Source organism: Boleophthalmus pectinirostris, unplaced genomic scaffold (assembly GCF_026225935.1).
Source record: "Boleophthalmus pectinirostris isolate CB_2022bp ecotype Guang Dong unplaced genomic scaffold, ASM2622593v1 HiC_scaffold_5, whole genome shotgun sequence".
NCBI classification, from domain to species: domain Eukaryota; kingdom Metazoa; phylum Chordata; class Actinopteri; order Gobiiformes; family Gobiidae; genus Boleophthalmus; species Boleophthalmus pectinirostris.
In genome coordinates this window covers 5662907-5681421 of record NW_026571404.1, presented here as the reverse complement: position 1 = coordinate 5681421, position 18515 = coordinate 5662907, and the positions used below count along the sequence as shown (strand labels likewise).

Genomic DNA, 18515 nt, shown 5'->3' with positions numbered 1-18515 from the left:
TGGGCACTGCAGTTTTTTAACGAAGAAGAGAGTGGACTTGCTTCTTTTATTATGTTGTTTTAGCTTAATATTGTGATTTAAAATGTCCTAATTATAACAATTATCTATGAGTACCACAGATAATAACTACACAGCCGTCTCAAGGACAATGCGTCTCCTTTAAGCAAATCTTTTAACAGCCCAAATATTGGAAGAAAAGTTAAAACCTCATTTACCACTCGCCAATCTGTCTGAATACAAAACCAGACCTCCCTTTGAAGCCGGGAGAAAATAAAAACTACAAAATCATCCCGCACCAGAGACGAGCCCTGAAAACACCCGAAAATCAAAAGACCAGACGCACTTTGATCACAGCTGGAAGCAACACAATCTGATCCCACAGAGAAGACTGCTCCCGGCGCTGCTCGTACAATCTACTATATCATTTATGCATTAGGGGTTTGGGAAAGTGAAACATTTTCATTCATTTTAGAGACGTCAATATTGACAATGTGCCAAAGTATTCATGTTTGCTCTGATGTGTTATTGAAAAACTGTTACGTGGAGAGCCAGAACCACACACTTTGATAAACTTTATAAAGATTCATTTGTCTGGAAGGGAATCCTGTCTCCTTGATTCCAGAGGGCGACATTGACAAATGGATTAACCAATCAGAGAGAGGCACGCCCTGTTCGGGTAAAAACAAACACGGCAGCTGATCTTATGTTAACCAAGGGGACAAAATAACAGAAACAGCACAGATTTTAGCTGAATCAACACCTGAAGCACCAAATTATTAGCCTGATTCATCAGCTGGTTTCACTTCGTGGCAACTGTCTGACCTCACAGCATTAGGAGTCGTTTACTCGATGGTGGGCAGGTACTTTTTTATTTAACCTATCGCTGCTATTTGGTCGTGACGTAATGCACTAAATCCCGTAGAAAGAAGGGCAATAACATCTTTCTCCTTGAAAAAAATTCACCAAACATTATCTTTGTTCCGTCTTTAAATCCTCGATCTCGGGAATCGTAGCCAACACAGAATGTTTGGCTCTTCTCTGATTGGCTGGTGCCCAAACCGATTTTTGCAAATCGCCTAGTGCAGACATGTCAAAGATCAAATCAAATATGTATTAGAGCTGGACCACCAGCTACAGATAGACTATAGAGACATTATTTATTTAAAATGTTATTATTTTATATTCTGCTCGTTCTGGACTCAGTGTTTAAGCAAAACTATTATTAAACATTTATTTTAGTAAGAAAAGGTTTAACATTACATATCTCGAAAGAAGAGAAAACATGCAGATGTTGCTGAAACTTTTCAATAAATATTTAGTTTGGCCCATGACTTAGTCCCAGTTTTTAATTTTGGCCTCTGTGAATTTGAGTTTGACACTCTGATCTAGTGTATTCTGTTTCCTGACCTAGTCGCTGGAGAGAAATGAAATTGAGCAAAGGCACTAGGTGGTGCCAGCCTGGCTACCAAACTATTACTTATCTCAGAAATGATACATTTTGTTCTGAATGTTACGAGAATTTGAGACGAGAGGTCTTTCGAATTTGAGAGACACGTGCTACAGATTAGAGGCTGTAGTTGGTCCTCTGAATTTCTTTTATTGATTTTATTAGCTATTTTGTATATTTGGTAATTTTAGTATTTTTTTATGTTTTTTATTGACTTGCTTATTTATTGTTCATTTCATGTTCTATTTTATTTAATGTGTTAGTTTATATTGTGCCTACTATGTGCTACCCAGGTTAGTGCCACCAAGTGTCTCCACTCAATTTCATTTCTCTCCAGCGACTAGATCAGGAATCAGAATACACTAGACGATTTTCAAGAACCCTAGAAGTTGTAAGAAGTTGTAGACCGCGCACCGACCAATCAGTGAAGAGCTGTGAAGCCATGATGTCAAACTTAAGTGTCTATCTGGGTCCTTTTTGTGGAACAGCACAACAGTAAACAAAGCGTCGAGATGGATGTAGACGATGACAGACATTCTGTGTTGTCAACGATTCCCAAGATCGAGGATTTAAAGCCGCAACAAAGAGAATATTTGGTGAATTTTATCAAGGGGAAAGACATTATTGCCCTTCTTCCTACGGGATTTGGCGCATTACATACGTCACAACCAAATAGAGAATGGTTAAATAATAAAATTACCCGCCTAAAGTCGATCGAACGAATCCTAAAGCTGCGAGGTCACACGGTTTCCACGAAGTAAAACTCTGTGCAACACTTTGGAGACTTTGTGTTGTTAAAATGTGCTATACAAGTAAAGTTGGATTGGATTATATCATAAGTCAGGACAGAGGTTTAAAAGGTTCTTCCAGACCAAAAAAAAGTGTATTCTCTTGTATTTTGTATGCAGGGCAGAGGTGGGCAGTATTCATGGGTTACAAGCTCTGAAATTGCTCTTTTTGTTATCGCAACTGTGCAATTAAGATTAAGATCTTTATATCTTTTGAATAAGGACAGGAATTAATCACTTCATCAGCCTGAAACCCATGGAGAGATTTAGATTCACAAGGTAATTTACTACTTTTTAAATGCATTGTTCTTTTAAGAATAGAGTCATCAGGGTTTTGTTAAGTTGGAACGATTATAGTGATATTTTTAAACACTTGTATCGTATTATTGTGTAGTAGTAAGATTTGAGAAGCTCTTAAACTCATTTCAAGAGACAGTTGCACGATTGACCCTGGTTTAAAGTGCTGACTCTGCTTGGTACAAAATACCACAAAAAAAATGTAATTGCAAACAGAGTAACATTCCTCTTGTGTGGGGTTTGTGGCACTGACCTGACGTGTTCTGGTCTGAGCTTGTCCAAAACCATCTCGATCAAATCTGGTCTGAACTCCTCCAAAAGATACTCAGCAGCCAGGACTTCTTCAAGAGGATAGTACTGGAGAAAAGAAACAGAAACAGTAAAAGAATTAGACACGTAACACTGCCACATCAGGATTTTTACATTGTATAGTTGATAAGCACCAATAGTTTAATACTTTAACACATTTTTATTGTTCACAGTCTAATATTAAAGTCCTAAAGCTGCTTAACATTTAAAAAGTCTAATTTCCTCAAAGGTCTGAACTCTGGGATTCTGAGGATTGGCAGTGGAACTCCCGATTAAATAGACTATAACCTTATAATCTAAATAAAAATTATTGTTAGGCCTGTCTTAACAAATTTTTATGTCAAAAAAAAAAACCCATAAATGATAATATTGCAACTACTTTTTGCCACTGACACAACAACAATAAAGCAAGATTAAAATTCTAAACATACAATATTGTTAAAAAAATATCAGGAACTAAAATACTTCATTTGTATCTGTAATGAGTCATAGAAGTGATTTATTCAACCTTAAAGCCATAAATCTTATAAAATGCCAAAAAATGACAAAAGATTATCCAGTAGTGCAAAGAAAATGCACACACGATAAACACGATAAACACGATAAACACTGACCCCCCAAAATACTGTTACAGCTTTCATATACTAGAGTTGATAGTAATAACAGTAGTATAATAGTAGTTATAATAATTATAATAGTAGTAGTAATAGCAGTATAATAGTAGTAGTAACAGTATAACAGTTGTAGTAATAGTAGTATAACAGTAGTATAATAGTAGTAGTAATAGTATAACAGTTGTAGTAATAGTAGTATAACAGTTGTAATAGTAGCAGTATAACAGTAGTAGTAATAATATAACAGTAGTAGTAATAGTAGTTATAATAGCAGTATAATAGTTGTAGTAACAGTAGTATAACAGTTAGTAGTAATAGTATAACAGTTGTAGTAACAGTAGTATAACAGTTGTAGTAACAGTAGTATAACAGTTGTAATAGTAGTATAACAGTTGTAGTAATAGTATAACAGTTGTAGTAATAGTATAACAGTTGTAATAATAGTAGTATAAAAGTAGTAGTAGTAGTATAACAGTAGTAGTAATAGTATAACAGTAGTAGTAATAGTAGTTATAATAGTAGTAGTAATAGCAGTATAACAGTTGTAGTAATAGTAGTAATAGTATAACAGTAGTAGTAATAGCAGTATAACAGTTGTAGTAATAGTAGTAATAGTATAACAGTTGTAGTAATAGTAGTATAACAGTTGTAGTAACAGTAGTATAACAGTTGTAGTAACAGTAGTATAACAGTTGTAGTAACAGTAGTATAACAGTTGTAGTAATAGTAGTATAACAGTTGTAGTAATAGTAGTATAACAGTTGTAGTAATAGTAGTATAAAAGTAGTAGTAATAGTATATAACAGTAGTAGTAATAGTATAACAGTTGTAGTAATAGTAGTATAACAGTAGTAGTAATAGTATAACAGTTGTAGTAATAGTTATGATAGTAGTAGTAATAGCAGTATAAGAGTAGTAATAGTAGTATAACAGTAGTAGTAATAGTATAACAGTTGTAGTAATAGTATAACAGTTGTAGTAATAGTAGTAATAGTAGTATAACAGTTGTAGTAATAGTATAACAGTTGTAGTAATAGTATAACAGTTGTAGTATAGTAGTAGTTAGTAGTATAGTATAATAGTAGTATAATAGTAGTAAATAGTATAACAGTTGTAGTAATAGTAGTATAACAGTTTGTAGTAATAGTAGTATAACAGTTGTAGTAATAGTTATGATAGTAGTTAGTAATAGTAGTATATAAGAGTAGTAAATAGTAGTTATAATAGGTAGTAGTAATAGTAGTATATAACAGTTGTAAAGTAATAGTATAACAGTTGTAGTAATAGTATAACAGTTGTAGTAATAGTTATGATAGTAGTAGTAATAGCAGTATAAGAGTAGTAATAGTAGTATAAGAGTAGTAGTAATAGTAGTATAACAGTTGTAAATAGTATATATAGTAGTAATAGTATAACAGTATAAATAGTTAGTAAGTAGTAGTATAGCAGTATAAAGAGTAGTAATAGTAGTATAATAGTAGTAGTAATAGTATATACAGTATGTAGTAATAGTAGTAATAGTAGTATAATAGTAGTAGTAATAGTATAACAGTTGTAGTAATAGTTATGATAGTAGTAGTAATAGCAGTATAAGAGTAGTAATAGTAGTATAACAGTAGTAGTAATAGTATAACAGTTGTAGTAATAGTAGTATAACAGTAGTAGTAATAGTATAACAGTTGTAGTAATAGTAGTATAATAGTAGTAGTAATAGTATAACAGTTGTAGTAATAGCAGTATAAGAGTAGTAATAGTAGTATAATAGTAGTAGTAATAGTATAACAGTTGTAGTAATAGTAGTATAACAGTAGAAGAAGAACTCCTCTCACCATTTTACTTTTAAAGAACGTTTCAAACTGGATTAATAGCGCGGGTTTTGTGGACTGGGGTCATTATTTGCAGAAGACTATTTCTATGGTTAATGTGGATGAGATTTTGCAGTTTATATTTACAACTTTACGAGGTGAGCGCTAAAGTCGGCTCATTATTTTCGTTATTTTCCGAGTTTGTATCTTGCGTCTCTGTGTTCGTCACTCTTCTGTCCCATGACGCTCTGTTTAATTGGCCGTTGCTGGAGCGTTGCTGATGTTTGGTGGTTACGATCTCACAGAGAAGCTCAGAGTCGGGTCACGCCTCCCAGAACTCGGGGAGAAGCAAATCACATCCAAAATCAGCAGTGTTGGGAAGGTGACTTTTAAAATGTAATTCCCCTACAGATTACAGATTACATACACCAAAATGTAGTTTGTAACGTAATCCATTAAATTACTTAAAGTGAGTAACGTAATCTGAATATTTTGGATTACTTGATTTGCTGTAGAGAAGCAAAGACGAAGATATCGTAACATAAGATGTTTTGTCTGATAAAAGAAAATAAGAAAGATCAGACTTTACTGAACCAAATTAAAAATATTATTGATAGAAGACGAGGAGACACGATCCGCGTAGCATGGTTTAGTCCTGTTAAATCCTGTTATAGTCCTGGTTTAGTCCTGGTTTAGTCCTGATTTAGTCCTGATTTAGTCCTGGTTTAGTCCTGGTTTAGTCCTGGTTTAGTCCTGGTTAAGATATGGTTTATTCTTGGTTTAGTCCTGGTTTAGACCGAATTTAGTCCTGGTTTAGTCCTGGTTTAGTCCTGGTTTAGTCCTGGTTTAGTCCTGGTTTAGTCCTGTTAAATCCTGTTATAGTCCTGGTTTAGTCCTGGTTTAGACCTGATTTAGTCCTGGTTTAGTCCTGGTTAAGATATGGTTTATTCTTGGTTTAGTCCTGGTTTAGACCGAATTTAGTCCTGGTTTAGTCCTGGTTTAGTCCTGTTAAATCCTGTTATAGTCCTGGTTTAGTCCTGGTTTAGACCTGATTTAGTCCTGGTTTAGTCCTGGTTAAGATATGGTTTATTCTTGGTTTAGTCCTGGTTTAGACCAAATTTAGTCCAGGTTTAGACCTGGTTTAGTCCTGGTTTAGACCTGGTTTAGACCTGGTTTAGACCTGGTTTAGACCTGGGTTTAGACCTGGGTTTAGACCTGGTGTAGGCCTGGTTTCGTCTTGGTTTCTATCTAGTTTAGACCTGGTTTAGTTTCCGGCAATGAGTGGAATTACCAAAAAAAAAAAGGGATCAGCCCCAAATGTGAAAACAGGAAAATCCCGCCGTGTAATCCATTTATTCCAACAAAGTAACTGTAATCCAATTACCACTCACTGAAACAGTAACTGTAACTGAATACAGTTACTCATAATTTGTACTCTGATTACGTAACTCCGGTACATGTAATCTGTTACTCCCCAACACTGAAAATCCGATGTAAAATCTAATTCTCCTGTAGTGTGCGGCAGCTTTGAGACACCATTAACCAATTAATCAAGTAAACGACTAAAGATATACATGCTACAGTTTATAAGCAAAATTAATTTACTGTTTACTGTTACTAATCAGGTTTCTTTGAGCCCAGTAAACAATTTTCCTGATTAAAAATGAACAATGAGTTATTCTTCCCCTCATAATAAAAATGCTGATAAAATACACTTTATACCGTCCTCACAAGAGACTTTAATTTAAACTTTTGTGTGTCTAAAAATACCTCCTCGGAGCACAATAGGCGACCTAAATAATGGTTTCAAAAGGGCAGAGGGGCGACGGCGTGCCGACGTAAACCGCTGTGCCGCGTCGCCACGGAAACCGCCTTTAAAAACAGGAAAAAAAACTCACGTGTAGCAGGCCGGCCACTTTAGACGTGTACCCCCGAGGTCGCTCTTTGTCTTTGAATCTGAACGCCACTTTGTTCAAATCCTACAGGAAAGAAAAAAAGTCAGAAATGAGAATAAAAAAATGATTATCTGAATATTTACTGATCAAAAATTTGGTGTTGTAAGGCGTTTCCATAAAGTTTAAAAGGTTCATGATGTAACTTTTCATTTAGATAATCTTTCATTTCTATGGATTGGTCATTGCTCTGCTTCGAATGTTCCACAGTGTGACTTTAAACAGCTCTACCTCGCATTTATTCAATCACAAGTGGTTTTAAAGCTCAAAAATAGTGTGCTCCAAAAAAATTGACATGATTTCGCAGGCCAGTAATGTTTTTTGGCAATTCTTGAAATAACCTCAAATTTTCACAGAATGTTTAGAAACACAACAAGATTTTATATTTAATGTTTTATTTTTATTCTGTTTTCAGGTTCAAACAACCATTTAGTAAAATCTTAAATATAAAAGATCTTAACTGTGTTTTATTGAAATGAATTTTTTTTTTTTCATGGTTTGGGTGTTTCCTGCGACTTATATATTAAAGTTTTCACAGTGAAGCCACAAGAGGGCGCTCTAGTCTTGTGTGTGAGTTTCTGCTGCTCCTGTTCCTCCTGTACCACTGTCACTTGGCTCTACAGTGCATGTCTCCTGCAGAAAAAGCCTCTGTCTTGCTGCAAGTAGTGAAATATCCAGCCTAAAACAGTAATCGAGCAGCAGAAAGAAAGTTTGGAGTGAGCGAGAAACTTGTGAGGGACTGATGGAAAAGTGGGGATGGAGAACACAGCTTCACGGCAACCGGGAGGATGCACCATGAAACTTTCCTGAAGTCACTGGATGGATTGACAAAGCCTGAACTTCAGTGACACCGAAACCATCCTGTCGGGATTCAGAAAGGCCGAATAATTCTAACTGGAACTGATGCCGAGTCTGACAGCGACACAGAAGAGGAAGCGGCGCTCTGTTTACCTCCGGAGGTCACGGAGTTGCTCAGAAGTGACACCGAGGATGAAGAACTGAATGGATTTAGTGATTTGGAGTGAGATGGAGAGTTTGGTAAACTTGTTCTGTTCTGTTGTTTATGTTATAGTTTATCTGAAGAACTGTTCATATGTGACATTAACAGTCTGTTGTTCTCTGTTCTGTTGCTAGAACTTCATTTTCAACAGGAAATGTTGGTTCCTGGTCCCCAAAAAGTGCGACTTATAGTCCGGTGTGACTTATTTAGGTTTCTTTTCTTCTTCATTACACATTTTTTGGCTGGTGCAACTTACACTCCAGAGCACAGGTGTCAAACATAAGGCCCGGGGACCAGATCCGGCCCCCCAAGACCTTTAATGTGGCCCTTGGGTGATTTTCTACTAAAATATTTTAATTATATTTTCTATTAAAATATTGTTAATTTTCTGTGGTGTTTATCACAGCAGCGTCTCCAGCGTCTCTGTACGTGGCCCCTCCCACCAGAGCAGCACAAATGAAGACTTGTCTCTTTCCAAACGCTCTTAAAGGACGATCGTTTTGACTGTTGACCGTGACACCCTCATCAGAAAAATGTCCAACATGAGAAAAGTGGAGCCGAGTGCAGGATTTTCCAAGAAAAATTGACTTATTCCTATTTGCAGACAAGTTCATGTTTTCTGTCAATTTTTCTTAAAGTTTCAGATTGTTCATAATATTATAATAAGAAAGAGTTCATCAATTAAAAAAGATTTCTGTAATAGATTTGTGTTTCTCTGCACAAATATTTGAACTTATTGTTATTTTTGGAGTTTATATGACATGAGTTTCTGATCTGGCCCCTTTGGGATCAAAGTCGGTTGGATACGGCCCCGGACCAAAATGAGTTTGACACCTCTGCTCCAGAGGGACTAACATGTCATATTTTAACGACACATTACGTAACTTTTCCTGGTGGAGGGTGATGGTTAATCCTTTGACTAGAATTTTCCTGTGTAGCTTTAAACTTTATCTTGTATTACAGATGTTTTAATGGTTAAAATGTTTATCTTGGAAAGTTGTGGACAAATGTAAAAACTCTAAACTGTCTAGTGTGTATTTTCATGTCAATTAAAGTGTAGAACTAACTATAAACGACATTCTCTTGGCCCCATAACTGCAGACATTTTGATGAATGTGAAAACTACTTAATAATCTGGCCTCACCTTGCACTCTTCAAACACCCACTCCTGAGGCCCCTCCGTCCTGAGCTTCTGAATGTACTGGAACATGTGGAAGATGATGTCCTCTACGTGCACTGCAGAGAGACGGCAACTTTATAAAGAAAAGAAGAATCAAAATGTAAAGATTTGACGATTTCGACCTCCGTGACTTACAGAGCCCCTCCTCTGTCAGGTCGACGTTGATGATGAAAAACATAAAACCTCTGGCTCCTTCTTTCTGGCCCCCGACAAGTGTGTTCACCCAACCTGGAGACGAGACAGAACACAGCAATGTCAAAGGATTCACCTCTTTTACTTGGTTTTATTAAGAGAAGTTCAATATAAAATGCAATCTCTAAAAGACACAAATGCACATGTACAAAAATGTTTCTATAGAACACAGCAGGATTTATAAATATCCATGGTGGCATTTTTCTAAAAGGTACAGTATGTAACTTTTTGGAGGTGGCACATCATCTGCATGATTAAAACCACACTTTGGAACATTCTCCATGGAGATATACAAGTTGTATCCAATATTATGGAGGATTATGGGCAAAGGAGCAACATTTCCATGGAAGACGCTTGGTCGCTCAGAGTAAGGACGCAGGTTTTTCAGTGCAATAAACACAACAAAAATGAAAAAGAAAAAAAAAGCTTTTATCTTAGTTTATTTTTTGGCTAAATTGTTACCTACTGTGGCTTTAAAGTGATATTGTAGAGAACATTGTTGTAGAAAAACTACTAACTCTGAAGATTGTCACAGTGATTTCATCATTTAGGCTGCACTGAAATGCTGATGTTATTAATTACTTAATTAATCAATCATTCATTAATTAATCATTGCATTTATATAGCGCCTTTCAAGATACCCAAAGCGCTTTACAGTTCATTATTCATTCACTCCACACTCAGTTCCATCAGTCTGCCCTGAAGCGAGGCTGCCAATCTGCACCATCGGCCCCTCTGACCACCACCATCACTCACACTCACACACGCACACACACACACACACACACACACACACACACACACCACTTTCAATGTGGCCTTGCCTAAGGACACAACAACACCTGGAATTCCCAGTGTCTCCCGTCCAAGTTTTACCCAGGCCCGGCCCTGCTGAGTTTCTGAGATGTCGTTTGCTCTTTTTAAATGTGATGCTGCTAAAATATAATAAATAAAAATTCTGACATTTTTTGTGACCCAAATCTTATTTTTTGTCCCTATGCTCCTGTATCTGATCTTTTAATGACAGAACCAATTTTTCAAACGGACCCAGGACACTTGGATATGTGCTCCTAAAACCGATACATATCTGATCTTTTACATGCGACTTCAGTCTGAACGGTCAGGTCACATTCATCCCACCTACACGTCAGGCTCAGAGTCTCGTCAATTTAGGGAAAGCAAGGTTAACGACTTTAGTAATATTTGGGGGGATTGCTGTATTCAGGACAAATTGTAGGGGTATTGGAAACGGGAGTTTTTTTAAATGATTGCCAAAGAAATGTCCGAGCGCGGCTACAGGTGGTCCTGGCTCCATTGACAACAAAACATAAAGAGCCTGGAAGACAAATACAAGGAGGCTAAACACTCAAACAAACAAAGCAACCGTGGACGTGTAACCTGTCCATTTTACCAAGAACTGGACTGTATTTTGGAAGACAAGCCCAGCGTTTAGGCGACTTCCGTAAACACTGAGCACGCTCACTGTGTGACGTCGTCGTGTCCTTCAAATGCTCATGCGGGACACTTTAGGGGTGTTTAAAAGTTCACACTGGAGATCACATACAAGTCGCATTTAATTGGAAATGTGAACGACCTCGCAAAAAAATCCAAATTGAGCCTTAATCCCTGCAGTCTGGACGTAGCCTTAGATCCCCACATCACACAAACGTTTCCCCTTCACAGTTGTACAGCAGCTGAGTCGGTCTCTTTACTCTTTATGTCTCACCTTTAGACTTGAGCTCTGACAGTAAACTCCCCGGTCCCTCGTGTCCGATCAGGTGACCCAGATAATGTCCCGGGTTGGACTTGTAATACTTCTGCAGGTCTGGGATGGGGAACGTCACATACAGGTTTCTGATGTCTTTGATCGGCACCACTTTATAGAATTGCTGGAAAACAGTTAAGGTGATTTTATAGACATATCAAAAACGTAAACAGAGCTACACGAGCTGGTTGATCCAAACAAAACATTGACCAGAGCCGGTGATGTGTGGCTGATAGCAGATAAACTAAAAAGTACAAATATCAGCCCAATATTTCATTTAACACTATTTTCTGATCTGTTATAATGTAGTTTCCTCATCACAAACAGACCTGGAGTTGTGTTTTGTTTCATTCATACACATTTAACACACAAATCCTGCATATTTAGGCTTCTCTCAAACAGAAAACACTTTGTTCCACCTTGTGACATCATGTGGTAATACAGAACGTGCTCCACTGTGTTTTAAACTAAATACACCACTAGAATTATTTGGATAATTTCAGCCCTGGAATGTCTAATCTCTACTGCACTAAAGGTAAAAAGGTAGCTGATAACTACATGACATCACAAGGTGGAAAAGAGCATTTTGAGATTTGGAGCTGGTTAAAAGAAAAACATTCTGCTGCAAGAACAATGAGTCTCATTCATGAAACATTCTCACAAACAAGTTTGTACTTAACGCCTCCTACGAACATTTTGGCATTAACAAAATCGTTTTCTTAACTCAAAATGTTCTTCTGGAAGAACAAATCCTACGAACAGTCAGGAGCACTCATAAGAACAAATAAATCTACAAAAAATAAAAATTACTCCATGATCCAATCACATTTATGAGGTGTTTAACAGAGCACGTGTCTACTGGGTCTAACTGACTTTCTCCAGGCTGCAGTGAGTCTCAGTCTGTCCCAGTCCCAGCGCTTTCATATGGGCCACTGTCACAGCCCTGAACCTGGACACTGCGCTGGACACTGCGCTGGACTCATCACCCCTCACACCCCCATCACCCCCATCACCCCCATCACCCCCATGACCAGAGCACACTCTTATCCACCCTCATCTCAACCCTCCTCCCTCGCTACTTACCGTAGGTCAGCGATGGTGAAAGTGTGATAAATACGATGAGAGCGACCGCTTATTACAATATGTTTATGAGTTAAATATTCCCTCAGTGAGTGTGTTCATTAGTGTTATAACTTTTTTACAACCTCTATACCCTGTATCATATTTTGATGAACTTTTGATAGTAATGAAAGGAAATGACCTTCAGTTGGTCATATTTTTGAAAAAAGTTCCCTACAGACTCAAAATGAATGTTTTCGTAAAGCAACAACCAGAATAAAACTGTTAGAAGGTTAATATCTGTTCAATCATAAAATAACCAAAGGCAATTTTCTCTTTAATTAATAACACAAGAACAAAACACATAATCAGGGTAAAGATCATATAAAATAGGCCATTAAAAGTCAAAAAATGATGATTGTCAGTGTTGGTTGAGCAATGATGAATCAAATGGTTTATACAGTGAAAGCAAGAATAGAAACTGAAACTCCAGTATATTATGATGGCAGTACAACTTATTATTGATCCATTTTCAGTCAAATTGACTTGTAATGGCTCTTGTGAGAACTTAGCACAGTTTTGCATTTCATATCATTGGCTGTAATGTGGATTTAATATTTTTTTGTTTTGGGGGAACTTTTTTAAAAGTGTGTTGAAAATGGAGTTTGGTTTCTTCAAATATACCAAAAAGTTCATCCAATCATGATGCAGGACTTTGATTTTGGGAAAAAAAGTTCAAAAAGATATAACCCTATTGTTCATGCGAGTTTGGACATTTGAAATCGCTGCTGAAACTGTAACAGCCACAGTCTGTAGATGCTCCACCTGACCTCCTCATCACTTTCCCCCTCGTACTTTCACGTGTCATAACGCCAAACCCATATTCATCATATTTGGATGTTCAGAGCGCGTTTCTAACCAAATACATATTCTTTTTCTCTGTAAATTATTTGTAAATGAGTGCGGAGGTGTTCGTAGCTTAACGGTCACTTAAGAAGGAATTTGTCTTCTTAAAAACACTTTGTGCTTTGTCTGGTGCAGAGTTTTCTCGGCTTCTTCTTAAAGTGGAAGTTATGAACATTTTTTAAGAAAAGTTTCATGAATGAGACCCAATGTTCTGCTTTTTTTTAGCTAATAAACTACACATTTTCAGAAAGCACTTGTGCATCCTTCCGTCACGGTCACTACGGGCACTTCACTTCCCCTCAGTGCACTTACGGGATACGATTAGTGACACTTTGTGATACTTCTAGGCCCTTTGCCAGCTTTTGGCACTCAGGCTTTAAAAAAAAAAAAGGCTTTGGAGACTAATAATAAATGAAGTGAATAACTGAAAGAAAACACAACTCCAGGTTTTTCAAGAGGTAACAACATTCTAACATGTCTTAAAGCTCACAAGAGGGAATTTTGTGGAACCTTTAAATAAAGCTGATCTAATAATCGTTTCTTCTTATTTCTTTTTATTATTTAGTCCTGGTTTTGTGCTTTTTTTTTGAGTTTCTCTAGTAAATTAAAGCATAGCCACATCGCCTATCCCAGTATCATGCAGCCCTGTGGGAATATGACACAGTAAATAATGCAGTCGCACTCGCTCACCCTGAGGTGCTCCTCCTGAAACGGGTGCTCGGGGAATTCAGGGATGGGCACGTTTTTGTTCTCGACTTCTCCAAACAGATTCACCACCATGGCCGTCAACTCGTCTAAAGACTCTGGAAAAAACGGGCAGGATTGGATATTTTACAACAGGAAAATATGCTTGGATTAAAGGGTTGGTTCGGGTTTTTTGACATGAATCTGGATGGTATCCCCGTCAGCAGTGTGGTGCATCTACACTGACTTTACCTCCGAAAGCGTCCGGTGAGCCGAGATCCTGGCCGGTTTTGGTGCTGAGGAAAGTAGTTCGGCAAGTTGTGCTGGGGACTGTCTAATAAAGCTTTTTTCTTCTCAAAACAATATGTGTTAAAAAGAGTGATACATTTGCACCACAAAACCTCCGTCCTCTAAAAAGTCAGCCCTCATAATCACTTGGCGCTATTTTCTCTCCGTTCGTATCACTGCGCGCGGCCGCCAGGTGACAGCCGCGCCTGGTTCACTTTGTTAACTGCTCGGAATGTTAGCAACAACATGTCTGATGACGACACCGATGATGAAGAAATTGATTTTAGCACAGAGCCAATGGGATATCTTTTTGAACCCGAATATACGTCCGTTACAGGAAAAAGGTGAAATTTGTGCGGAGATTCAGCCAGATTTTTGTTGTTACAGCCCTGAAAATCGCAAGTTCGCACCATTTTTTAGATATATAGTTATGTATCTTATATAAGCTTATATACCTATCACACTAGCTCTGACATTAGGTCTCTCGCGTCGCGGCGTCACCGGTCTGAACAAGTAAACACTGCTGAACAACTGAATTAAATGATTGATCCGTGCGCGGCTGTCACCTGGCGGCCGCGCGCAGTGATACGTACGGAGAGAAAATAGCGCCAAGCGATTATGAGGACTGACTTTTTAGAGGACAGAGGTTTTGTGGTGCAAATGTATCACTCTTTTGAACACATATTGTTTTGAGAAGAAAAACACTTTATTTTACTGTCCCCAGCCAACTTGTGGAACTACTTTCCTCAGCACCAAAACCGGCCAAGATCTCGGCTCACCGGACGCTTTCGGAGGTAAAGTCTGTGTGGATGCACGACACTGCTGATGGGGATACCATACAGATTCATGTCAAAAAACCTGAACTATCCCTTTAAGAAAAAAGAATTACTATTTTAAGGTCTGATTCGTAAACCTTGAACTTTAGACACAAACAATATGAATCAGCTTGTACAGGTCTGAGCTACAGGGTTAGCAGGTTTTAGACTCTTTTGTTATGTTACGTAACGCAAACTTGGGTAACTGCAGTTTTGTTTGACTGAAATAAATCTCACAGGCCAACCATAAATTATACCTAATGCTCCCGATCCTTCTTGAATGCCAATGATATGAGAAGAGATGCATCAAACGAATCAAAATAAACGCAGACCAAAGTTCTTGTAGAGGCGAAAACGCAAAGAGCAGAAACTTAAAAGTGAAAGAACGCACAGAACGCTTAATTTTTAAATAACGTTTCGGCACAAAGTCTTCGTCGGCTCATTTTTCTCGCAGTATGAAGAGGCGCAGCGCTTACCTCTTCCTAAAACGCAGAGTCCCATGAGGTTGGAGGAGTAAAACGTGGAGTGGAATTTGAGCAGCTCTTGTCTGATGTCGATGCCTTCTTTAGATGGTCGGGTTTCGAGGGTCAGTTTGTTTCCTGCAAAAAACGACAATATGACAAAAATATTAATAAAATCGACACCAAAAAAGGAAAACCTGAACTATCTTAACTTGCAAACGAACTCGAAGGTGTTTGACGCCCTCTTCTGGCAAAAGAGGAGAGAAGCATTTTGTGATTGATGAAAGGAAATGATGATGGTGAATATAATATTAGTTTAAGTGTAGGGACTAAACATGTTTATTTAAAAATGGGAGAGAGAAAATGGAAAGGAAGAGCGGTGTGTTTATGCTGCACTACCACATTACTTTTGTTTAATTTAACCAAATTTGTGTCTGTGTGTGTGGTTTGGGGGGAAATGGGGGGACTTTTTTCTTTTGTTTTTGTCATTTTGTCTTGGTTGTGGGTGTTGTTTTATGTTTTTGTGTTTTGTTTTATGTTGATTATTATAATTTGTTAAATGTTGATTGTTATATTTTGTTAAATGTTATATTCTGTTGTCCTTAAAAAACTAAAAATTTTATATATAAACATTAAATCTATCAGAAAAATGACTTGAAAGCAGTGAAATGATCTGTCCAGGCAGCGAGATAATTTTACTTGACAAGTTATCTTAAAATAAATGACCTCTAGACTAGAATTAAACAATCTCTGAACTATTAAGTCGATAATAAATCTGAAAACATGATGAATAACTTGATATATCATTACGCATTTTTTGGCTGGTGCAATTTATACTCCGGAGCGATTTATAATCTGAAAAATACAGTATTTTACAGTATTTACTTTTAAGTCACGTTTAAAATGTCTGTTTATTTGAAGAGATGCTTTGTGAAACTGTTGCACTTTGACTTTTATTTACTTAACTACAACCCCAGCGTGTTCCTACTTGCTTAAAACTTGTCCCTTATGAGTGTTTGTTTACTTATGTTCAAATAAAATAACAAAAGGGTTTAAAAAGTACTTATCTTGACACTCATAAATTATAATCTGGTCCCGGCCCTTTAATATTGTGACGACACTCTGAGAACGGGGGCAAAGGTCGAACAGCAGAGGTCACAGATCAGGAGGTGGTCTCTCTACTAAGATTTTGCGACTACAGTTTCTTTTCTAAAATAGTAACCCTGTGACCTCTCGCCCTCTCTTTTTGACAGACACGGGCACATTTAGGTAATATTTGAGTCTGGATTACGTGGGAGCGTGACTGTCTGGGCCAGTCTGATCCTTTTCTATTAATAGCTCTAATAAAGACCCTATAATTCAGAAGCACCATCCCGTGGTTATTTTGGATTTTGATTTAGCAGCTTCTAATTCTGCCACAGTCAAATCTGTCTCGCTCTGATCCACCGGAGCAGAAAGAGACAAAGGGTCCTGCTATTTTAAAAAGATATCAGCCAAGACATTTATAATAAGAGTTTTCTGAACATGGTGTTAAGAGTTAATACAACTTAGTTTCAATTAAGTATCTTTTGCTACTAACAAATGTTAACTATGTTTCTAACTTTGAAGACAAGAATGCTATAAAATATTATTGATACGGGCCTAATATCCTCCTGGAAATCGAAGAAAACAAGTGTATAACAATATATATTTTTTGTGATTTTCTCTCTATTTAGAGGTAAATGAACACCTTAGCATTTAGATTGTGTTCATTTTATTTTTCTTTATATTTTTGCAACATGTCTTCTGTAATGGAGGCCGGGGATATTTTGGTGTTAAAGGGATAGTTCGGGTTTTCTGACATGAATCTGTATGTCATCCCCGTGAGCAGTGTCGTGCATCAACACTGACTAACCCCCGAAAGCATCCGGTGAGCTGAGTTACTGGCCGTTTTCGGTGCTGACGAAAGTAGTCCGGCAAGTTGGCTGGGGACAGTAACATAAATCGTTTTTCTTCTCAAAACAAACTGTGTTCAAAAGAGTGATACATTTGCATCACAAAACCATCGTCCTCCAAAAAGTCAGACCTCATTATCGCTTGGCACTATTTTCTCTCCGTTCATATCACTGCGCCCTGCCGCCACGTGACAGCCGCGCCTGGTTCACAGCCTGGATAATCAAGAGTCCGCACCATTTTTTAGATATCTTCTTATGTATCTTATACAAACTTATATACTTATCGCTCTAACTCTCACGTTAGCGCTCTCACGTCGCGGCGGTCTGCGCATGTAAACACTGCTGAACAACTGAAGAAAGTGATGGATCCATGCGCAGCTGTCACCTGGTGGCAGCGCGCAGTGATACGAAAGGAGAGAAAATAGTGCCAAGCGATTATGAGGTCTGACTTTTTGGAAGACAATGGTTTTGTGATGCAAATGTATCACTCTTTTGAACACATATTGTTTTGAGAAGAAAAACACTTTATTTTACTGTCCCCTACGAACTTGCCGGACTACTTTCGTCAGCACCAAAAACGGCCAGTATCTCGGCTCACCGGACGCTGTCGGGGGTAAGTCAGTGTGGATGCACGACACTGCTCACGGAGATGCCATAAAGATTCATGTCAAAAAACCCGAACTATCCCTTTAAATCCATGTGAACAGTATATAAGTGTATAAGTGTATAAGAATATATCTAAAAAATGGTGCGGACTCTTGATTATCCAGGCTGTGAACCAGGCGCGGCTGTCACATGGCGGCAGGGCGCAGTGATATGAACGGAGAGAAAATAGTGCCAAGCGATAATGAGGTCTGACTTTTTGGAGGACGATGGTTTTGTGATGCAAATGTATCACTCTTTTGAACACATATTGTTTTGAGAAGAAAAACACTTTATTTTACTGTCCCCTACCAACTTGCCGGACTACTTTCGTCAGCACCAAAAACGGCCAGTATCTCGGCTCACCGGACGCTGTC

At 37.7% G+C, this 18515-nt stretch overlaps 1 protein-coding gene across 3 annotated transcripts in view; it reads right to left on the bottom strand.

The window, feature by feature from the left end:
- Window positions 1–18515, bottom strand: part of ide (insulin-degrading enzyme) — a 77672-nt gene that overhangs the window by 36293 nt on the left and 22864 nt on the right. For all 3 annotated transcript variants that reach the window (XM_055162837.1, XM_020925790.2, XM_055162836.1), the window contains exons 5-11: window positions 15578–15700; window positions 14005–14117; window positions 11311–11473; window positions 9528–9620; window positions 9357–9448; window positions 7159–7239; window positions 2786–2889 (exon numbers count right to left, since the gene is read on the bottom strand). In XM_055162837.1, the coding sequence (XP_055018812.1) occupies window positions 2786–2889; window positions 7159–7239; window positions 9357–9448; window positions 9528–9620; window positions 11311–11473; window positions 14005–14117; window positions 15578–15700 (769 nt within the window). The remainder of the gene's footprint in view (window positions 1–2785; window positions 2890–7158; window positions 7240–9356; window positions 9449–9527; window positions 9621–11310; window positions 11474–14004; window positions 14118–15577; window positions 15701–18515) is intronic.